The 20,254-nt window shown below is 39.6% G+C and overlaps 2 protein-coding genes across 2 annotated transcripts in view; both read left to right on the top strand.

Annotated features, from left to right (window-relative positions):
* Positions 1–9,828: 9,828 nt before the first annotated feature.
* LOC117531497 (probable vesicular acetylcholine transporter-B) lies at positions 9,829–11,565 on the top strand. The gene has a single exon (XM_034194611.1). The coding sequence runs from the start codon at positions 9,852–9,854 to the stop codon at positions 11,394–11,396; it is 1,545 nt and encodes a 514-aa protein (XP_034050502.1). The 5' UTR covers positions 9,829–9,851; the 3' UTR covers positions 11,397–11,565.
* Positions 11,566–12,735: 1,170 nt separating this feature from the next.
* The window catches only part of LOC117531167 (choline O-acetyltransferase-like), a 33,074-nt gene continuing 25,555 nt past the window's right edge, over positions 12,736–20,254 (top strand). Inside the window, exons 1-5 of the mRNA XM_034194211.1 lie at positions 12,736–12,755; positions 13,172–13,283; positions 14,470–14,661; positions 17,271–17,389; positions 19,065–19,118. Coding sequence (XP_034050102.1) covers positions 13,239–13,283; positions 14,470–14,661; positions 17,271–17,389; positions 19,065–19,118 — 410 coding nt within the window. The 5' untranslated portion in view covers positions 12,736–12,755; positions 13,172–13,238. The remainder of the gene's footprint in view (positions 12,756–13,171; positions 13,284–14,469; positions 14,662–17,270; positions 17,390–19,064; positions 19,119–20,254) is intronic.

Below are 20,254 nucleotides of genomic sequence, written 5' to 3'. Positions count from 1 at the left end.
ACAGTCTTGTTTTGTGCTTTTTGTTAGTTGTTAGCACAGTCATAGCAGATGGTCACCCCACTAAGTGTAGTCTGCTTGAGGTTTCTTCCTATAATATAGCCTTGTTTTAAGGCTCTGAGGGAATTTTTTTGTGATCACTGTCGCTAGCGTGCTTGCTCATGTGATGGCTAAGATCTCGACCTTATAGTTGTAGCCATATAGCTGTAGCTAGGTTTAAGGATATGATTCCTTCTTTGTTATGTTCTTCAATGCCATATACCAACAGTGCAGAGTAGCTACCTAAACTCTGTGAGTGAGATAGATGATCTTGTCAATAGCTTTACATCCTCATTGAGCACAACTTTGGATGCTGTAGCTCCTCTGAAAAAGAGAGCCTTAAATCAGAAGTGCCTGACTTCGTGGTTTAACCCACAAACTCGCAGCTTAAAGCAGATAACCCGTAAGCTGGAGAGGAAATGGCGTCTCACTAATTTAGAAGATCTTCATTTAGCCTGGAAAAAGAGTCTGTTGCTCTATAAAAAAGCCCTCCGTAAAGCTAGGACATCTTACTATTCATCACTAATTGAAGAAAATAAGAACAACCCCAGGTTTCTTTTCAGCACTGTAGCCAGGCTGACAAAGAGTCAGAGCTCTATTGAGCCGAGTATTCCTTTAACTTTAACTAGTAATGACTTCATGACTTTCTTTGCAAATAAAATTTTAACTATTAGAGAAAAAATTATTCATAACCATCCCAAAGACATATCTTTATGTCCGGCTGCTTTCAGTAATGCTCGTATTTGGTTAGACTCTTTCTCTCCGATTGTTCTGTCTGAGTTATTTTCATTAGTCACTTCCTCCAAACCATCAACATGTCTATTAGACCTCATTCCTACCAGGCTGCTCAAGGAAGCCCTACCATTAATTAATGCTTCGATCTTAAATATGATCAATCTATCTTTATTAGTTGGCTATGTACCACAGGCTTTTAAGGTGGCAGTAATTAAGCCATTACTTAAAAAGCCATCACCTGACCCAGCTATCTTAGCTAATTATAGGCCAATCTCCAACCTTCCTTTTCTCTCAAAATTCTTGAAAGGGTAGTTGTAAAACAGCTAACTGATCATCTGCAGAGGAATGGTCTATCTGAAGAGTTTCCGTCAGGTTTCAGAATTCATCATAGTACAGAAACAGCATTAGTGAAGGTTACAAATGATGCACCCTGACATCGGGGTGAATGTGAGGCATAATTGTAAAGCGCTTTGAGCGTCTGATGCAGATGGAAAAGCGCTATATAAATGCAGTCCATTTACCATTTAGTTACAAATGATCTTCTTATGGCCTCAGACAGTGGACTCATCTCTGTGCTCATCCTGTTAGACCTCAGTGCAGCTTTTGATACTGTTGACCATAAAATTTTATTACAGAGATTAGAGCATGCCATAGGTATTAAAGGCACTGCGCTGCAGTGGTTTGAATCATATTTATCTAATAGATTACAATTTGTTCATGTAAATGGGGAGTCTTCTTCACGGACTAAGGTTAATTATGGAGTTCCACAAGGTTCTGTGCTAGGACCGATTTTATTCACTTTATACATGCTTTCCTTAGGCAGTATTATTAGAAAGCATTGCTTAAATTTTCATTGTTACGCAGATGATACCCAGCTTTATCTATCCATGAAGCAGAGGACACACACCAATTAGTTAAACTGCAGGAATGTCTTTCAGACATAAAGACATGGATGACCTCTAATTTCCTGCTTTTAAATTCAGATAAAACTGAAGTTATTGTACTTGGCCACACAAATCTTAGAAACATGGTGTCTAGATCCTTACTCTGGATGGTATTACCCTGACCTCCAGTAATACTGTGAGAAATCTTGGAGTCATTTTTGATCAGGATTGTTGTGAAAGTGTAGGAACACGGACCCACAACAGGGGGCGCAAATGAACGGACAATGGAGGAGTCAAATAACACTGTTTTTACTGTTGTGAAACAGGCACAACAAATACAACCGATTACAATATGGAGATCGAGCTTAATTACAACGGTGTCGTGTGGGCAGGCTCGACGATAGGAGACGTCTGTCCAAGTCGAACCGGAACCAACCTGATTTCCTCTGCCACCGAACCCCGGGAATACTGGAGCCGCCAAGTCCCGAATTCCCAGGTGGCCACTGCCTCCGCTCGTCGGATCCGGTACTGCTGGCAGGAAACAGAAACAGTCAGGTGTGGATGCGGCTGCACCCAGCAACACGGAGGGTGGAGAGTCCACCTCCACCTCTCGTCAACAACAATCAAGAAATGTAGGAAGGTGAGTACTTATCCAAATGCTGTCTGGTAGTCAGCTGTCCTACAGATAATCAACAAGAATACACTTAAAGTCACACGTATGTGTAGGCTGAGATTGTTACCTCTTTGGTAAGGCGATATCTCGGCAAATGAGGTGGAGATGCCGTCCTGCTGATATACCTCCTTATTGATTGGGATCAGCTGTCTCCAGTGATGGGTGACAGCTGTCATCCTGGCTGCTCCTGTAAGGCGGCAGCGCCCTCCGGTGCCTGGAGCCCGCACTCCAGGCAGGGCGCCCTCTAGTGGTGGTGGGCCAGCAGTACCTCCTCTTCAGCGGCCCACACAACAAGGATATGACCTTAAATGCGCATATTAAGCAAATACGGAGGACTGCTTTTTTGCATTTGCGCAATATCTCTAAAATTAGAAAGGTCTTGTCTCAGAGTGATGCTGAAAAGCTAATTCATGCATTTATTTCTTCTAGGCTGGACTATTGTAATTCATTATTATCAGGTTGTCCTAAAAGTTCCCTGAAAAGCCTTCAGTTAATTCAAAATGCTGCAGCTAGAGTACTGACAGGGACTAGAAGGAGAGAGCATATTTCACCCATATTGGCTTCTCTTCACTGGCTTCCTGTTAATTCCAGAATAGAATTTAAAATTCTTCTTATTTATAAGGTTTTGAATAATCGGGTCCCATCTTATCTTAGGGACCTCATAGTACCATATCACCCCAATAGAGCGCTTCGCTCTCAGACTGCAGGTTTACTTGTAGTTCCTAGGGTTTGTAAGAATAGAATGGGAGGCAGAGCCTTCAGCTTTCAGGCTCCTCTCCTGTGGAACCAGCTCCCAATTCGGATCAGGGAGACAGACACCCTCTCTACTTTTAAGATTAGGCTTAAAACTTTCCTTTTTGCTAAGGCCTATAGTTAGGGCTGGATCAGGTGACCCTGAACCATCCCTTAGTTATGCTGCTATAGACTTAGACTGCTGGGGGGTTCCCATGGTGCACTGAGTGTTTCTTTCTCTTTTTGCTCTGTATACACCACTCTGCATTTAATCATTAGTGATTGATCTCTGCTCTCTTCCACAGCATGTCTTTTTCCTGATTCTCTCCCCTCAGCCCCAACCAGTCCCAGCAGAAGACTGCCCCTTCCTGAGCCTGGTTCTGCTGGAGGTTTCTTCCTGTTAAAAGGGAGTTTTTCCTTCCCACTGTCGCCAAGTGCTTGCTCATAAGGGGTCGTTTTAACCATTGGGGTTTTTCTGTAATTATTGTATGGCTTTTAACTTACAATATAAAGTGCCTTGGGGCAACTGTTTGTTGTGATTTGGCGCTATATAAATAAAATTGATTTGATTTGATAGTGGCTCAAAATGACTTATTTTGTGATTTGGTGCTGTGTAAATTGAACTGAAGTTTAAGAAAATCTTTCTCTGTGTTGCTCCACCATGAAGCTGCAGACAACAGCTGCACTCTGCAGTTTCTCCACTCCCAGCCACAGTACCACATAACCCTTGGGTGTCTTGCTGGGTTTCCTTGTGTATCTGGAATTACCATATAGAACCACACTCTTTGCACTGACTGAATTTCGTTTTGTGTTGTTTGTATTAATGAGTGATGTAAATGAAGTCCAAGACATATTCAGTTATTCTATCAATCACCTGACTTGAAGAAAGCTCACTGCAAAAATAAGAATTTTTATTTTTAACAATTATACTTTCTGTATATTTAGTTTGTCTAATTACTGAAGGACTCTGACAAACAAAGGGAATGCTATACACTATAAAAAACGTGCAATGATTCAAAGATTTAACAACAAAAATTATACCATAACACCAAATGAAAATTCAACATTCTGTTTATTCTATTATTAATATAATAATGATGATGATAATAATAATAATAATAATAATAATAATATAACATTATAGCATTATAACATTATTATTATTAATGCTTCATTGCTCCCACTAATTTGTAAAAATGTTGACAAAATGCATTATTATTATTATTATTATACATTATTATAAAAGGTTTTAAAAAATACACTTTATCAATGTGATGTGGATTTGTCGTGTTGCGGCTGACTTTTAAAACAGGCAAACCAACCAGATATGAAGCTTCAAAAAGGAATCCTCTCCTGCTGAAACTGTATGCAACTCTTTAATCGTTTTTTAGGGAAAAAATGACCATTTTTCTTTTAGAACCATTTCACTGGTAAGTGGTTTCAGTGTTTCAGGAAGACTAATTTAATACTGAGATTTTAATATCAGGAATCCCTGAATATGGAAATATCGAAATATTGGTGATAGTAAAAATGTGGTTTCCTGAAACATTGAAGGTTTACTTCTCTTTGGAGCACCAAAATATTCATTAGCCTCATTCATTGTACAACAGCGACGCTTACTGGTCATATGAATGTAGAATAACTGGAAATTTTACAACATCTGTAACCAATGCAGACTTTTTCTGCATACTTTAAGGAGTCACAATGTTGCTTTGTATTGGTGTGTCTCTGGAAGGTCATCAATCTGTTTATCAAACAGATTAAATTAATTAAAATATATTTTAACCTCATCATTTTTTCGTAACCTCGAACCCCAAATCACAGACTGGCATCATTTCAGAGCTAACTTGTGAAACAAGAAATATCTCAAGGAAGAAAATATTAATTCATTTATTTTAATAAAACACTTTGAAACCAAATATAAACAGGACCTGTGTGTGTGTGTGTGTGTGTGTGTGTGTGTGTGTGTGTGTGTGTGTGTGTGTGTGTGTGTGTGTGTGTGTGTGTGTGTGTGTGTGTGTGTGTGTGTGTTTCAGCCATTTGCACCATAACTGTAAATCACCAATGCAAGTTGGTACAGTCATTCAAACTGCCTGCTGAGGTGGACTTGTCCACATATTTTTGGCTATGTAAATGTTCATAATAATAACAACTATACATATGGAATTAAAACATTACAGTAAAAATCAATTACATACAAACAAAACTGAACATGCTGTGAAATGCTCTCTGAAAAAAAAGCATTTAGAACTGTAAGTCATCTGCATAACAATGAAAGTTGACCACAAAATTATACATTAGCCTACCCAAGGGTGTTATGTACAGAGAAAACAACAGTGGGCCAAGGACTGATCATTGTGGAACTCCATACCTTACAACAAAGCATTTAAATAACATGTAATTGAAACACAATAAAACCTCAGTGACAGGGCAGTATGGGTACCAACCTATGCACTGTGCCATCCTATGCAGTCCACAAGAACCCACCATCAAAGATGGTCCAAACCCCATGGGGTCTTGGGTGGCACACTCATTACTTAATGTGCAACAATTCTGCAAGCATAATGTTCATTACTAATACATTCAATCACAGTGAGTCTGACATGATCCCCTAAGCTACCAACCTATGCACTATGCCACCCCATGCACTAGCCCACAATAACCCACCATCAAAGGTGGTCAAATCCCCATGGAGTCTTGGGTGTGCACCATGAAGGGTAGGCTGTACAGATCACGGATCAACTATGATCCATTACAATACTATTGGGAAAATACATCACTATAAAAAAAAACAAAACAAAACAAAAAAACAGGAAATCTGGGAATACCTGGAAATTTTTCATATCTGTAGTATGCAATAAAATCATCCTTTCAATTGAGCGTATTAAAGTTAGAGAATGCCTCTGAAATAAAATAGCCATGTCACATGCCACACTGAAATAAGTGCAATGTTTTATTCATGTGCAATATACACTGCCACTGTGAAATATCCACAGTTTTGTACTTACTTTTCTCATTATATATATATATATATATATATATATATATATATATATATATATATATATATATATATATATATATATATATATATATTGCTTATAATTTTTACCCAAGGCCAAAATATACCATAAATCCACCATTCTCACCCCATCTCTTATTCTTTCTTTTATATTTATTTAGATTTTCCATCTCTTAAAAAATATTTGCTTTTCCTTTACTGTGTATATACTCTAAGCACCAAAGGTACAGACTGCACTTTATTTTGTTGTACTTGTACAATGATAATAAAGCTGTCCCATCTTATCTTATCTTATCTTATCTGAAACACTAGATGTAGAGTTGTTAGGGTCAGCTGTCAATCCAGTTAAAGGTGATATCATTCACTTTATTTGTCAACAACTAATAGAGTTTCAGTCCAGAGATGATTACCGTGAGCACCTGCACTTGTCACTGTTTTTATACACATTCAGGCTCCTGGGGCATTCCATCAAGCTAGATGATAGCAAAGCTCATATGCAGTCTGAAGATATACGTACATCTTTCATTCCCATTTCCGACTGACTACACATGAACTCTCGTCTCTTGGCCATTTCAACACATTTGTGATAAAGGTGTACCTCAAGGCTTGGTTCACATGCATGTGTGCATCATCTGCTCCACAAAATGATCCGCAACTACTGCGTGAGCTGGACAGCTACAAGAGGACAAATGAAACTATTGCCAAAGCTGCAGTAAAGTCATTCTCTGGACAGTGCAATGTGACATTTTCAGTCATTTTTTGTGTTAATCTGTTTTTGTCCAAAAACACTTATTAAGTTCTGAAGTAACTGTTAGCAACTGCTAGTCATCATTTTTAAGTATTTCTACAGTATTCGTATGTTTATGTTAAAACAACTGTTATTTATCATTTCCAAATTTTTCCAAAAATAAAACTTTGATGCTGTTGAGCTACCAGTAAATATTATAATACATCCAAATTTTGTCACCTCTTTTCTTTTCGCCTTATGAACAAATAAAAATTTGAAACTTTATTTTTGAGTGGCACCCTAGTAAGTATTTCAAGTTATTTGTCTCATACTGTGTTTTGCTCACATGGTTAGTTTTTTTATCCTTTTTTACATCCTGTGTGGACACATATTTTGGTTTGGACTCTTTTTGTATTCATTGTTCTGGCACCTTGTTTATTTGGATTGTTTACTCACTTTTGGATTATTAAAGCACCATGGTTTTGCAATTTATCCTTTGTGTCATTGCTGCCTGCGTACTGGGGTTTCTTTTTGCCTTAGCTCAGGTGTAACAGGATTCTATGACATGTGACATATGTTACCCCTTAACGTGACAACAAAGCATGAGAAACTGTGAAAACTATCTCTTTTTAAAACCATATTAGCTCAACCAATAATCTTCATCACTTTTTTACCAAAATTCAAGCAACTTTAACTTTTGACCCCTGCACAAACTGAAACTGACCTTTCTCTCCATTTTTGCTGTTTTTAGCCCATAACTCCATAACATTCAGACATGGATAGTCCAAACGATACCTTTTTGGAATTGTTATGATCATATGAATATTACGGTATATTTCTCAATATGATTGGTGTGTTCTTAAATTTTGACCTGTGTGCAATTCTTCATTGACCCCTACATGGCTATAGCCACACATAAACACATAATCTATGCATCTATTGTGTGAAGGGTTATGACAACCATGGAGAACCATAACTGGGCTAACAATTCTTATCAGATATCCATATCATATCCATGCTGCATATGGAAGAAACATGCACTTACCTGTTGTTTCACTTTTTTTTACTTTTATGGCTAAAAATCAGCTTTTTCTCTCTTTACCATTAGTTTCTGGTTTAATCTAGAAAAAAAATGGAGGGGTTTGGAGTAATGTTACTGGTCATCTATAGATGGCACCACTGATCTGGCTGACTGATTCATAACAGGTTGTGGCTCAATTTGCTCCTATGTTCAACTTGCCCTGCCTTCCCCTACATCCATTTTCTATACCCACTTTACTCCAACTAATGGTCATGGGGGGCTGGAGCCTATCCCAGCAGTCCCTTCCTCTACAAATTTACATAAATTTTAACTTGCATTAATGTAGATCAGCCTTATATGAATGTTACCATTTGAATCACTTTATTTGGTTGCTCTACCCATTTCCTTCTTCAGCCATTTTCCTTTTTCCCCACACACACGCATGGGACTGATTATTGCTGTATGAGCTTTAGATCCTTTTGAGCAGTTCTGACTTTGCGATATTTCCACACCCTTAATTGGTAATTTAGTCCTGAAATTAGGACCCAAAAACCCTTTGCACTAGAACTGATTACAGCAAACATGCAAATCAATTTACTTCACACAAAAATCAATAAATTAATCATTTATTTGGTGGAAAAAAAATAAAAGAAATTGCCAAATTTATATCCAAAATAAAGCAAAAATGCTGTGCAGGCCGACAGAAAACGGTTTTTCCCAAAGTGATTATGGAGGAAGTGAAAGTAAAGGATGAGGAATGAATGCGTGTGCTTATGATGCATCACCACACGGTGTCGCCAGGGCCTTGTGTTAAAGTCTTTAAAGGGTTGCTTTCAACAGTCAGACGACATTCTTTCATTTTGGGAGTCTATCAGTCATAGGGCCACGTCAAGGAGATTCATTCATTCACTCAGTAACATTCTGAGCCCCCAAAAAGTTAAGTTTAGTTTCTGTTCATTTGCTGCATGTCAATAATTAAAAACATAACATAGAGGGTGTATTTTATTTATTTGTTGTTGTTTTTCATGCCGGGAGCTGTCCTCCGAACTTTGGTGCTGAACTATCGAACCAGTCAGAACATTTCAAAAAAATCATGGTTGAATTAATGCACTAACTCGACTGTTTTGCAACGTCTCACCAAATGTTCCAGTCTCCAAAATAAACACTTATAATGACAGTTTACACTCATAATCCTGGTTATTTTAACACCCCATCATTAATAAATAATAGTATACATTGTTTTTAGTAAAAGTTTATCTGTGCAGATCCAATCTGAATGTGAACTTGTGTGTTTAATGAATGATAAAGTAATTTATTCATAAATATAGTCATGCTGACCAACACTTATATCTTTTTTTCCCCTTCTCCACGGGTTTGTGCAGCGTGGTGACGGCGTTCACGGCTCTTATTGGTTGGACTGATTGCTACCATGGGTACAAATTAACATAAAGGAGGCAAGCAGCGAAGGGATCCACTCCGGGACAAGATGGTGATGCGTCACAGCTCTTAGTGAAAAGGTGGGGAGAAAAAAAGGAACTAAAATCTCGCCCAACGTGCGGGTTCATGCGCGCCAGTGGCCACAGCCACTCGTGGTCATAGAGCGCAAAAAAAGTGCCACAGGTGACAGGAGATATGAGCACCGCGGTGAGAGGGTTGGAGCGATCTGAGGTGTCGCGCGTAAATGACAGTCCCCTCCGAACAAATGTGAACTCAGCAGTCGAAACAAGCCGCGGTGGTGCACAAAAAGTCCACGATCTCAACTGAACGATCGCCCCACGTCACTTGTCGGGAGATCATGAAGCAACATCGGATGCGGCTGAGACGAGGGCAAGAAGCTGAAGAAAGCCAATGAAGCAGCCAAGTTTCTGTGCGCCTCTCCTTTTACGCACGGATGAGGCGAGGACGGAGAACAAATGAGACACTCAAAGTGCTGAAAGACAATCAAAATTTATTTTAGTTTTATTTTATTTTATTTATTTGTTTTTTGTTTGGTTTTTTTTTGGAAAAAAGAATAGCACAACATGGATGCAGAGGGGGGGTCCTCCGGTTTGGCCAAATCAGCCGCCGTCAAACTATCCGAGATGGGCGAAAGAACCAAACAGCTTGGCACCGCGATGCGGGACCCGCACCAACAGAGACGGATCATACTGGTGATCGTGTGCGTGGCTCTCCTGCTGGACAACATGCTCTACATGGTCATCGTGCCAATTATCCCGGACTATCTCGCCGATCTGGAGATGGAGCAGTCAGAGCGCACGAGCCAGTCCAACGCTTCAGCCAACAGCAGCCAAAGCAAAAGCAACCAGGACAACTTAGACGTGCAGATCGGAGTTCTTTTCGCCTCTAAAGCCATCCTGCAGCTTCTGGTCAACCCTTTGTCGGGGACTTTCATAGATCGGGTCGGATATGACATCCCGCTTCTGATCGGACTCACTGTCATGTTCGTTTCCACCTGCATTTTTGCTTTCGGTGAGAATTACGCCACACTCTTCATGGCCAGAAGTCTACAGGGTCTGGGTTCCGCTTTCGCAGACACCTCAGGGATCGCGATGATCGCTGACAAGTACACGGAGGAGACCGAAAGGAGCAGGGCGCTGGGCATCGCGCTGGCCTTCATCTCTTTTGGGAGTCTGGTCGCGCCTCCCTTCGGGGGTGTCCTGTACGAGTTCGCGGGCAAGCGGGTGCCCTTCATCGTGCTTGCCTGTATCTGCCTGGCTGACGGCTTCCTGCTGCTGACTGTTATCAAGCCGTTCTCCAATAGGACTCGAGAGAACATGCCGGTCGGAACCCCAATTTATAAACTGATGATCGACCCGTACATCGCGGTGGTGGCCGGCGCACTGACCGTGTGCAACATCCCGCTGGCCTTTCTGGAGCCCACAATAGCCAACTGGATGGAGACCACCATGCATTCCTCACAGTGGGAAATGGGACTCACGTGGCTTCCGGCCTTCTTCCCGCACGTGCTCGGCGTGTACATCACAGTGAAACTGGCGGCGCAGCGTCCGAACCTGCAGTGGTTCTACGGAGCTTTGGGCATGGTGATAATAGGGGCCAGCTCGTGCACAGTCCCGGCGTGCAAAACTTTCGGACAGCTGATCGTTCCTCTGTGCGGCATTTGTTTCGGCATCGCCCTCGTGGACACGGCCTTGCTGCCCACACTTGCGTTTTTAGTCGACGTGCGCCACGTGTCGGTTTACGGCAGCGTTTATGCAATAGCGGATATTTCGTACTCTGTGGCGTACGCGATGGGTCCCATAGTAGCCGGACAGATCGTGCACAACCTCGGGTTCGTGCAGCTCAATTTGGGCATGGGTCTGGTCAACGTGCTGTACGCGCCGGCGCTGCTGCTGCTGCGCAACGTGTGCCAAATGAAACCGTCCCACTCGGAGAGAGACAACCTGTTAGACGAAGCTCCGCAGGGGCTGTATGACACCATTAAACTGGAGGAGAGGAGATCCAAAAGGAAGGGCTACAGCTCGGCGGCGAATTGCATGCCGGTGGATGAGAACGGGTTCGATTCCTTAAAAGCACAGCGATCATCATCCGGTCAGGAGTTCACTTAGACCTGACTGAGATTTTCCTCAGACATGAGACAGACATTAGGGCGTAAAACTTTGATGTGAGTACATATGTGCAATATGGAAACCCGATCAGCAAATTCTGACCATCCGATTTCCAAAGTTTCTTTGTGATTTCATTGTGTCAAAGAAATCTGTGTTTGTCGCGGATATAACTGGAGGTTTTTTTTTTATTTGTTTGTTTTCTGTTTAGTGTTTGTCACATATTTATCAGCTGTTGAACATGTGTGTATCATTATTGTAAAAATAAAAAAAATGTGCACAAAATATTAAATGGGACCAATTCCAAGCAGCACAATTTAAGAACATGAATAAATAAATCAGCCCTTGAAAAACCTTTTTCACTCGCACATTAAAGGCCGAAATTGTATTTTTATTGCTATTATTTATTATGATTTTGTTTCCTAAATTTCATATCTTTGTAACAAAGTGGGCCTGTTTGTTAGTGTTTTATTTTTGCTGTTTGAAATGATGTTTCAAAGTGGATTTTTTGTACATAATGTGGATACATGCACAATGTAAACTGTTCAAGCATACATAGAAATCTGCAAGTGTGCGTGCGTGTCCAAAATGCAAATGAAGTCTTCAGGATGATTAAATATGTATTCATTTATCAGCTGTCATTTTAATAAATCTCTGTTTGTATCTGTGTTACGGTGCTGATTTCATTATCGAATCATGTAAATGTGCTCAGAGACACACTTAATTTGAAATGTAATGAATTTAGATTTTAACCAATGCCGGAATAGTCGCATCAAAAAGCAATGAAATATAATTTTTGAGAGCTATAATGCGTTTTTTTTCCCACCAGGCTGTTACATATCAGACATGGGGGAAAATATGATGAAAGGGGAAATGAGGACACACATGCAACAAATGATAAAAAGTAGAGAGAGCAGTAACACAGGAAAAACAGGATCTAGCTGGCTGACACATTTAAGTGATGATGAGGACAACAAACAGAAGCGGGATCAGTGCAAACTTTAGAAAAGTGAGTGTTTGCTTCATCTTCTTTTTCCTTGTGTCCACATCAGTATCTGATGGGGGTGAGGAGGGTTTAGGCGTTGGGATGGGAGGGGTGAGGGTGGGGTGGCTCTCAGATAATATGTTCCACGAATAGATTTCGATGGGAGGAGTTTGTTGCCTCCAAGGGGAAGGTAGACACAAACACCTTCAGCATTTTTTTCAACGCTCGCTTTAATGTGGAGTCGCAGCCTTATGGGGAGGCGTGGGACAGAGGCGAGCGTGCAGAGGAGCTCGACAGTGATGTGGGTTTTCCCGGCGTGGACGTAGGAGACAGAGCGGATCCACCCAGCGCATCCCTGACCCCGACTCACCAGGTAAGACTACCTTGTTGTTCCCCCCTAAAAAAAATGAAGAAAGCAGCAGGATTTTATTGTTGGTAAAGCTTTGTAGAATCAATAATCAATAATCTGATGCAGAGTCTTTGCTTGTTGCAAAAGTTTGCTGCATTTCATTTGTTTTCCCACTTTATTTGTCTTTATATTTTATCAAAGTATTTTATTAAGCACAAAACAATTTACTGAAACAAAAATGTCATCAAGATAAAATTACATTAAAAAAAGTTGTGTATCTCTTAAGTAATGCGACGTAGCTGAAATCTAAGCACATGTAGTAAATTGCATGAAGCTGCAAGGTGACAGAGAGAGGAAAACCTGCTGCTTCACTCTGTGCCTGCATGGCTCAGTGGACCTAGATTTATTTTCAGTGGTTGTTTTTGTCTGTTTAAATGTCTCAGGACAAAAGGCTGAAGTCACGCCATCTCTGGAGAGTTCTCAAGATATTCTCCTTGGACTGGAGTCAAAGATGCCCATCCTGGAGAAACAGACAGCTAAAGACCAAGAAGGCAAAGTATGACAACTTCTCGTGATGATTCTCATTGATTTTTATTAACCGCTGCTGTCCTTGGTTCTGAAGTTCAGCAGTCTGTAATATAAAACAGTGTCTCTGTCCATGGTTCTGACGTTCAGCAGTTTGTAATATAAAACAGTGTCTGTCTATGGTTCTGAAGTTCAGCATTATGTTCTATAGAATAGTGTCTCTGTCCTGGGTTCTGAAGTTCAGGATTATGGTACGTAAAACAGTGTCTCTGTCCTTGGTTCTGAAGGTCAGCAGTCTGTAATATAAAACAGTGTCTGTCCATGGTTCTGAAGTTCACCATTATGTTATATAGAATAGTGTCTCTGTCCATGGTTCTGAAGTTCAGCATTACGTTATATAAAACGGTGTCTCTGTCCATGGTTCCGAAGTTCAGCAGTCTGTAATATAAAACAGTGTCTCTGTCCTTGGTTCTGAAGTTCAGCTTACGTTATATAAAACAGCGTCTCTGTCCTTGGTTCTGAAATTCAGCAGTTCAGCAAATTATCTTTTAAACAGCTGGTTTGAAACATTCCTGTGAGCTGGTGGTGATTTTACTGTAATGGAAATTATACTTTACCATTAAATCCCACCCTGACACACACACACACACACACACACACACACACACACACACACACACACACACACACACACACACACACACACACACACACACACACACACACACACACACACACACACACACACACACACACACACGGGTTTCCTACTGTGTAGAAATTGTCTAGCATTGTTTTGAGTTTGTTTAGTTTTATGTTAGCAACTCAAAATGGAAAGAAATAGTTCACTGTAGAAAATGTTTCTGAAGTACTGTACTTTTATTTCAAAGTGACAACAAATCTTAACACAACTACCTAAATTATAATTAATAATATATAAAACAGAAAGTAATGGCTATGTGCTTCCCCCATTTAATATAACATTACTAAATAATCATTACAGTCAGTTTTCTCCAGGTACTTGAAGAGATTGATTAATTAATTAATTAATTAATTAATTTTCTACACCCACTTATTCCAATTAATGGTCAGTGGTCACCATATTCCTGATACACATAATAACGTTTCCCTTTTCTTTCTGACTAATGATTACTGACCAAAGTAGAAGAAGGGAGTGCTGATTCATCTTTATCAACCTGTTGTTTTTGTGATGTCAGGTCTTGCCAAAGGTCCCAGTGCCTCCGCTGAAGCAAACCCTCGACATGTATTTAAAGAGTATACAACACCTGGTGGAGGAGGAACAGTTTAAGAAAACAAAGGCCATTGTGGAGAAGTTTGGGGCTCCTGGAGGTGTTGGAGAGATTCTCCAGAAGAAGCTTCTGGAGAGGAGAGACAGAACAACTAACTGGGTAAAAAAAAAGATCCAAATGGGTAAAAAAAAAAAAAAAAAAAAGACACACCGATCAGATCAAATGTTTCAAACTGTTTCTCCTGTATCAGTGACCATCCATCATTTAATGATTTAAAGACTTTGCTCATCACAAACTGAATTGTTTCACATTTATAACTTTTTTGTAATCAATTTAAAATCACATTTGAAAAATCTGCACAATAATTAGATTTCCTAATGTTTTTTCTTCAATGTCTTCATCTGCATGTGAATATTTGGACATTCCTGGGGAAAAGAGGTATTTAATTGTTATGAAATCATATTAAAAATAAAACAAGCCCATGATCTGGCACTGACTGAATACATTTTCATTTGACATTTTTATTTTTTCTTAAACTGTGAGAGTTTCTACATGCACTGTCACAATATTAAGAGATATTTAATTTGGGATATTTAACCAAAAAAAGTTATTATAAAACGTATGTTTTTTAAACTTCTATTTATTTTTTTTTTAATTCATTTTGAATTTTCCCTGAAGATATTTTAAGAGCACAATTTAAAATATGTTAGATGAAGAAACCTGATGAATTCGTTCATACATACATTTTCTGTACCTGCTTATGCCAACTAAGGGTCACAGGGGTGGGGTGGGGGCTGGAAGCTGTTCCAGTGGTCATTGGGCCAAAGGTGGAAAACACCCTGAACTGGTCCATCAGTCCACTGCAGACCTTATTCATTCATTCTTTTATTTAATGACAAATGTATTATTTCCTTAAGGGTGTACAAATGTTTACCTCCAACTGCATACTAGTGTAAAATGACCTCATTATATTAAATACTAGGTAATTAACCACCTCAGGGTGGGTTTGATTCAGAGGCTGGAATTAAAACTTAATCTTCACCAACAAAGCTATCACCTCCCACTTATCTCGGATTCCAGAGAACTGTTAGTGCGCAACTAAACCTGCCCCAAGAAGAGACAGCTGCTGTTACTACTACTACTACTACTATGCTACAGCTCCTTGCAAAAATAGAGATAAGTTCAAATAAACAAAAGAGAATAGACAAGTATGACACAAAGCTTTTAGTACAATTGCCGATGATGATGCAGCACAAAAGTGTCTCTCCCCTTAACTAAGACACTACTACTACTACTACTACTACTACTACTACTACTGCTGCTGCTAAAGTGCTAATTAGCCTATGTCAGTCCCCGTATGTCAAAGTACATGTGTGCCTAGTTTGGCTCAATTCCGAGTTGTCGTTTGGGCAGGAAATGGACACACACACACACACACACACACACACACACACACACACACACACACACACACACACACACACACACACACACACACACACACACACACACACACACACACACACACAGTATATAACAATGTAACATATACGGTGGAACAGATTGTGCTTTAACATTTATAAATGCTGCATTTACAGTCTGTATCAGTAACTTTGTAATGTGTGTTTTTGGATTATGCTCTGGCTCATCACAGTTGATCTGCAAAAATAAAACAAGCTGCTACAATAGACAGAGGCGGATCTATCAGTGGAGCTGGGATGGGGTTAACATATGCAGTATATAAATCTAATTGTAGTTTTTACTTCCTTTATATTTTGATTAATCCAAAGAAAAACAGGGAGTGCTGTGTTTTCATGACTTTATGCAACATGTACACTTCTAATTTTATGAGTTTGACAACCTCAGAGCAGACAAAACTATGTGACCCCCATGTTACCCTGTGATTTTTGGTACCTCGACTAAGTGGGGCTCGTGCTCCCAGGTTAGGAGCCGGGGGGCTACAGCACAGCAAATTAGAAAATAACAACAACGGGCACAATTAAAACACACAAACACCAAAATATTTAACCATGTACAGTAGTTAATCACTGTACAAGTGCAAAACTCAAAGAAAAACCAGTGACACATTAATGCACCATGTTCCAGATACACACTCTGCAGTGACAGAGGATGGAACAAAATGTGATGGTTATGTTGAGTGACAGATTGGCACTGCATGTGTTTAAGGTGTTAATCCTTATATATAACTAAATAAAATAAAAAAAATCAATAAATTTATTTTGTAGGTCAAGATAAACCATTACAAAGAGTTCACTGATTACATTTTGAATAATCTGACAATAATCCCACAAGTGTTGGTAAAGTCATGTCCTATCGGTCTGTATTTTTATGTATTGTTCTTACACAATCCTCATCCAAAACTTTCTGTAAAATCTAGCTTGTCAACTCGCTGGTGCCTGAATGAAAACTCAGCCTTCCTGTAGCTCTGTGTCAATGCAATTCTTAAGATAATACACAGCATTTATAAAAGAGTTGAAACAATGAAATGCTTTATGAAGATTAATCTGTGCTTCTTTTTGTGGTTTACTGGTTCAATTTCTCTCAAAGAAAGTTGGTGCCATTCAAGCTGAAACACATTCAGTCCAGTGAAACCCCTCACACTCCCACCTTTTAAAAAATATGACACTGACACAGTGTTTTTGTTTTGTTTTTTTGTTTGTTTTTTAGCCCATTGCCCTTCGCCCTCACCTCTAAAAGTAATGACCCAGGTCCAAATGGTTTCACAACGCAACATCTGTCTTCCTCAGGTCTACGATTACTGGCTGGAGGACATGTATCTGAACAACAGATTGCCACTACCGGTCAACTCCAGTCCAGTTATGGTGTTTCCTAGGCAGATGTTTGGAGACCGTAAAGATGCACTCAGGTAAGCGGGTCTATTGCGCTGAGCCGAAGCCATACTCAGGTGATGCATGGCAATCTTTGAAGCACACCCTGAAAAAGATGAACAATACAACAAGTGTAACAAGTTAACACCCACATTTCAAAGGCATAATATACATATACAATCACAATCCATTCAATTTCCTTGTGAACTTGTTCTCAACTCAACTCAACTCAAATTAACCTTTATTTCTAAAGCACGTTTAAAACAACAGCAGTTGACCAAAGTGCTGTACATAATAGAAAAATGGGCACAGTTATCCCAGTCATAAATAATTAAATTAAAAATAACAATAAATTTGCAACAGGCAATAAAACAAATAAAAGAGAAAGTAAAATAAAGAGTAAAAAGTAGTGTGAAATAGAGATGTAATCGCTCATTTAGGAAATGCCAGAGAAAAGAAGTACGTTTTTAAAGAGGATTTAAAAATCTCTAGGGACAGGGATCTAATATTGAAGAGGAGACTATTCCAGAGCCTGAGGGCAGCTGCTGCAAAGGCCCTGTCACCTCTAGTCTTTAATCTGGTTTTAGGCACCTCCAGCAACAGTTGGTCAGAAGGCCTTAAGGCTCTGGCTGGGGTGTAACGAAAAAGCAGCTCTGAAAGGTACACCAGGGCCAGGCCACTGAGGGCTTTAAAAACAATTAAAGAAGTTTCAACATGGTAACGGACCGGAAGCTGGTGAAGTGTGGCAAAAACCGGTGATCAGTTTCATTGTGTGGTCAAATCTCACTTATTTGCATGTTCATATCCCACAAATTTGTGCACTCTGGTGGACACACCCTCATTTGCATATTTGTGGAAACAAATTGATTAAATGGATAATATGTATTATTTTGCACATTAGAAAGATGCAATTGTCAGTGCACACTGTTAGTAAATCAGCATGCATGGCTTTTTTGCATGAGCTACAGAGTTTGCCAACGTTTTTACACACTCAAGCTTGAACTAAGGCCCTTAGACATCCAAATGTTCATATCTGCACTCACTTTAGGCTGTATCTGGTTTAATGACCTGAACAGATGTACAGTAATACCTTTTAATGACCTGTATATTCTGTATTAGGGGGAGTGGGGGGGGGCACCATCATCTTTATCATGTGCTACCATGTATCTGTGCATCTGCTGAAAGGTTTATGCTGTTTGGGACTCTGATTACAATCAGCATAGCTGAATGAGCCATGGAGAGAATCACTGGGCTCTGATTAAATGAGCTGTGGTTGAGCAGCAGCCTGTAAGTCAGCATCAGCTTTTGTCAGCTCGACCTGCAGTAACTGAATGTTTCCAGATCTCCCCACACAGCTGCTAATCTGCTGTCATGGCCCCTTATTACATTGGGAGTGGCAGAGCCAAACTCTCCACAGAGACTGCTGCTCAGCCCTGGTTTAGGGGTGTGGTGTGCCTCCGCCTCCTTCCTATTGATCCGGCTTTGAACATAATAACACAGAGACAAACGATGTGCAGCATGACAGCTGACATGGCTCTTCTATTTACCCGCACACACATAGACTGCATCCTCATAATTTCCCATAACGTGATTACCGCTGGACGTCTGAGAGATGAGACTATATGTAATTATAATCACAGGCTGTAGATCTGCGGGTTTTGCAGAAAATCATGCACTGCACATCTTAATGTTTTTTTTCCCTCCTTTTTTAAGATTTGCAGCTCGTCTCATCAGAGGAGTCCTGGCATATAAGGCTCTCATTGACGCGTAAGTATGACCTCGTGGAAGGACATCTGATCCATATATATCTGGACAATGGCAAAAATAAGCAACTACATTAGAAGTAGTCTGAGAGCACAGCTGGACCACGCCCACTTTTCAAACTATCTACAATGGCTGAATTTATAAAATTAAGGTAACAATTTGTTGTGGCTCTTTTAAAGTAACTCTAACTCAGTCATTGGTGAGTAAATTGCATGAGACTATTGTAGTAAAAACTAACTCAAGTTTACTGAAACATTTAGTGGTTTTGTGTACTTGATTAGTTTTGTTAAGTTGATCAAACAATTAAAATGTACTGGTTTCATTGCACAGCTAAATTATTTAATTTCATTTATTGTAACATTTTTATTTTACGTCAATTTGTGATCAGACTATTTATTTTAAAACCACTGTCAGCCTATGTCCCAACTAATTTTTAAACTGAAAAAATAAGCCATTTTCTTTATATCAAAACTGGATAATATAAGTGTAGTGGATGGCAACAACAGTTGGCCAGATCAAGAACACCTTCCACGAGACAGACGTGTCTGTGTCTTAATCAACAATCAAGAGCTTCACAAGACTAAATACAAATGATTTACCACAAGATATGGTAACCGTCAAAAACAGGAAACTCTAATAGCATGCACTCTGGAACAACATTTTGATAAATGAAATGAAGGTCAGTGTATAACAGGATGAAGGTAGATTTATGGAGAACAGAAAGAACAGGTTATATTCCAAAGCAAAGTCCCAAGAAGGTAATGCTATGCTGTAGGTTTTTAATGGACATAAGAATGGCTTGTTTGCTATTTACTGCTAACGGGACTTCTGTCAAAAACAGTAGGACTGATTCTGTGGTATCTCAGGCTATTTTATCTGCTCAAATTCAACAAAATGTTTCCAAATAAATTTTTACTGTGGACGCGTCTTGTGTGGAATCATACTGGCAAACTCAATTTATTTATTTATTTATTTATTTGTCTGTCTGACTGTTAGTAGGATTACATCAAACCACTGCACGGATTTTGATAAAATTCATAGCGGATAGGTATTAGGGCATGGAAGACTCCATTCAATTTTGGAGGTGATCTGGATCTTGATTCTGGATCAAGATTTCTGCATCAAGATTATACTTTATA

The sequence above is a fragment of the Thalassophryne amazonica genome, chromosome 18, assembly GCF_902500255.1.
Source record: "Thalassophryne amazonica chromosome 18, fThaAma1.1, whole genome shotgun sequence".
Lineage (NCBI taxonomy): Eukaryota > Metazoa > Chordata > Actinopteri > Batrachoidiformes > Batrachoididae > Thalassophryne > Thalassophryne amazonica.
This window is presented reverse-complemented; position numbering and strand designations above follow the sequence as displayed.

What these genes read in the sequence shown, in the direction of transcription:
- LOC117531497 (XM_034194611.1), top strand. Translation starts at nt 9,852, where the DNA reads ATGGATGCAGAGGGGGGGTCCTCCGGTTTGGCCAAATCAGCCGCCGTC.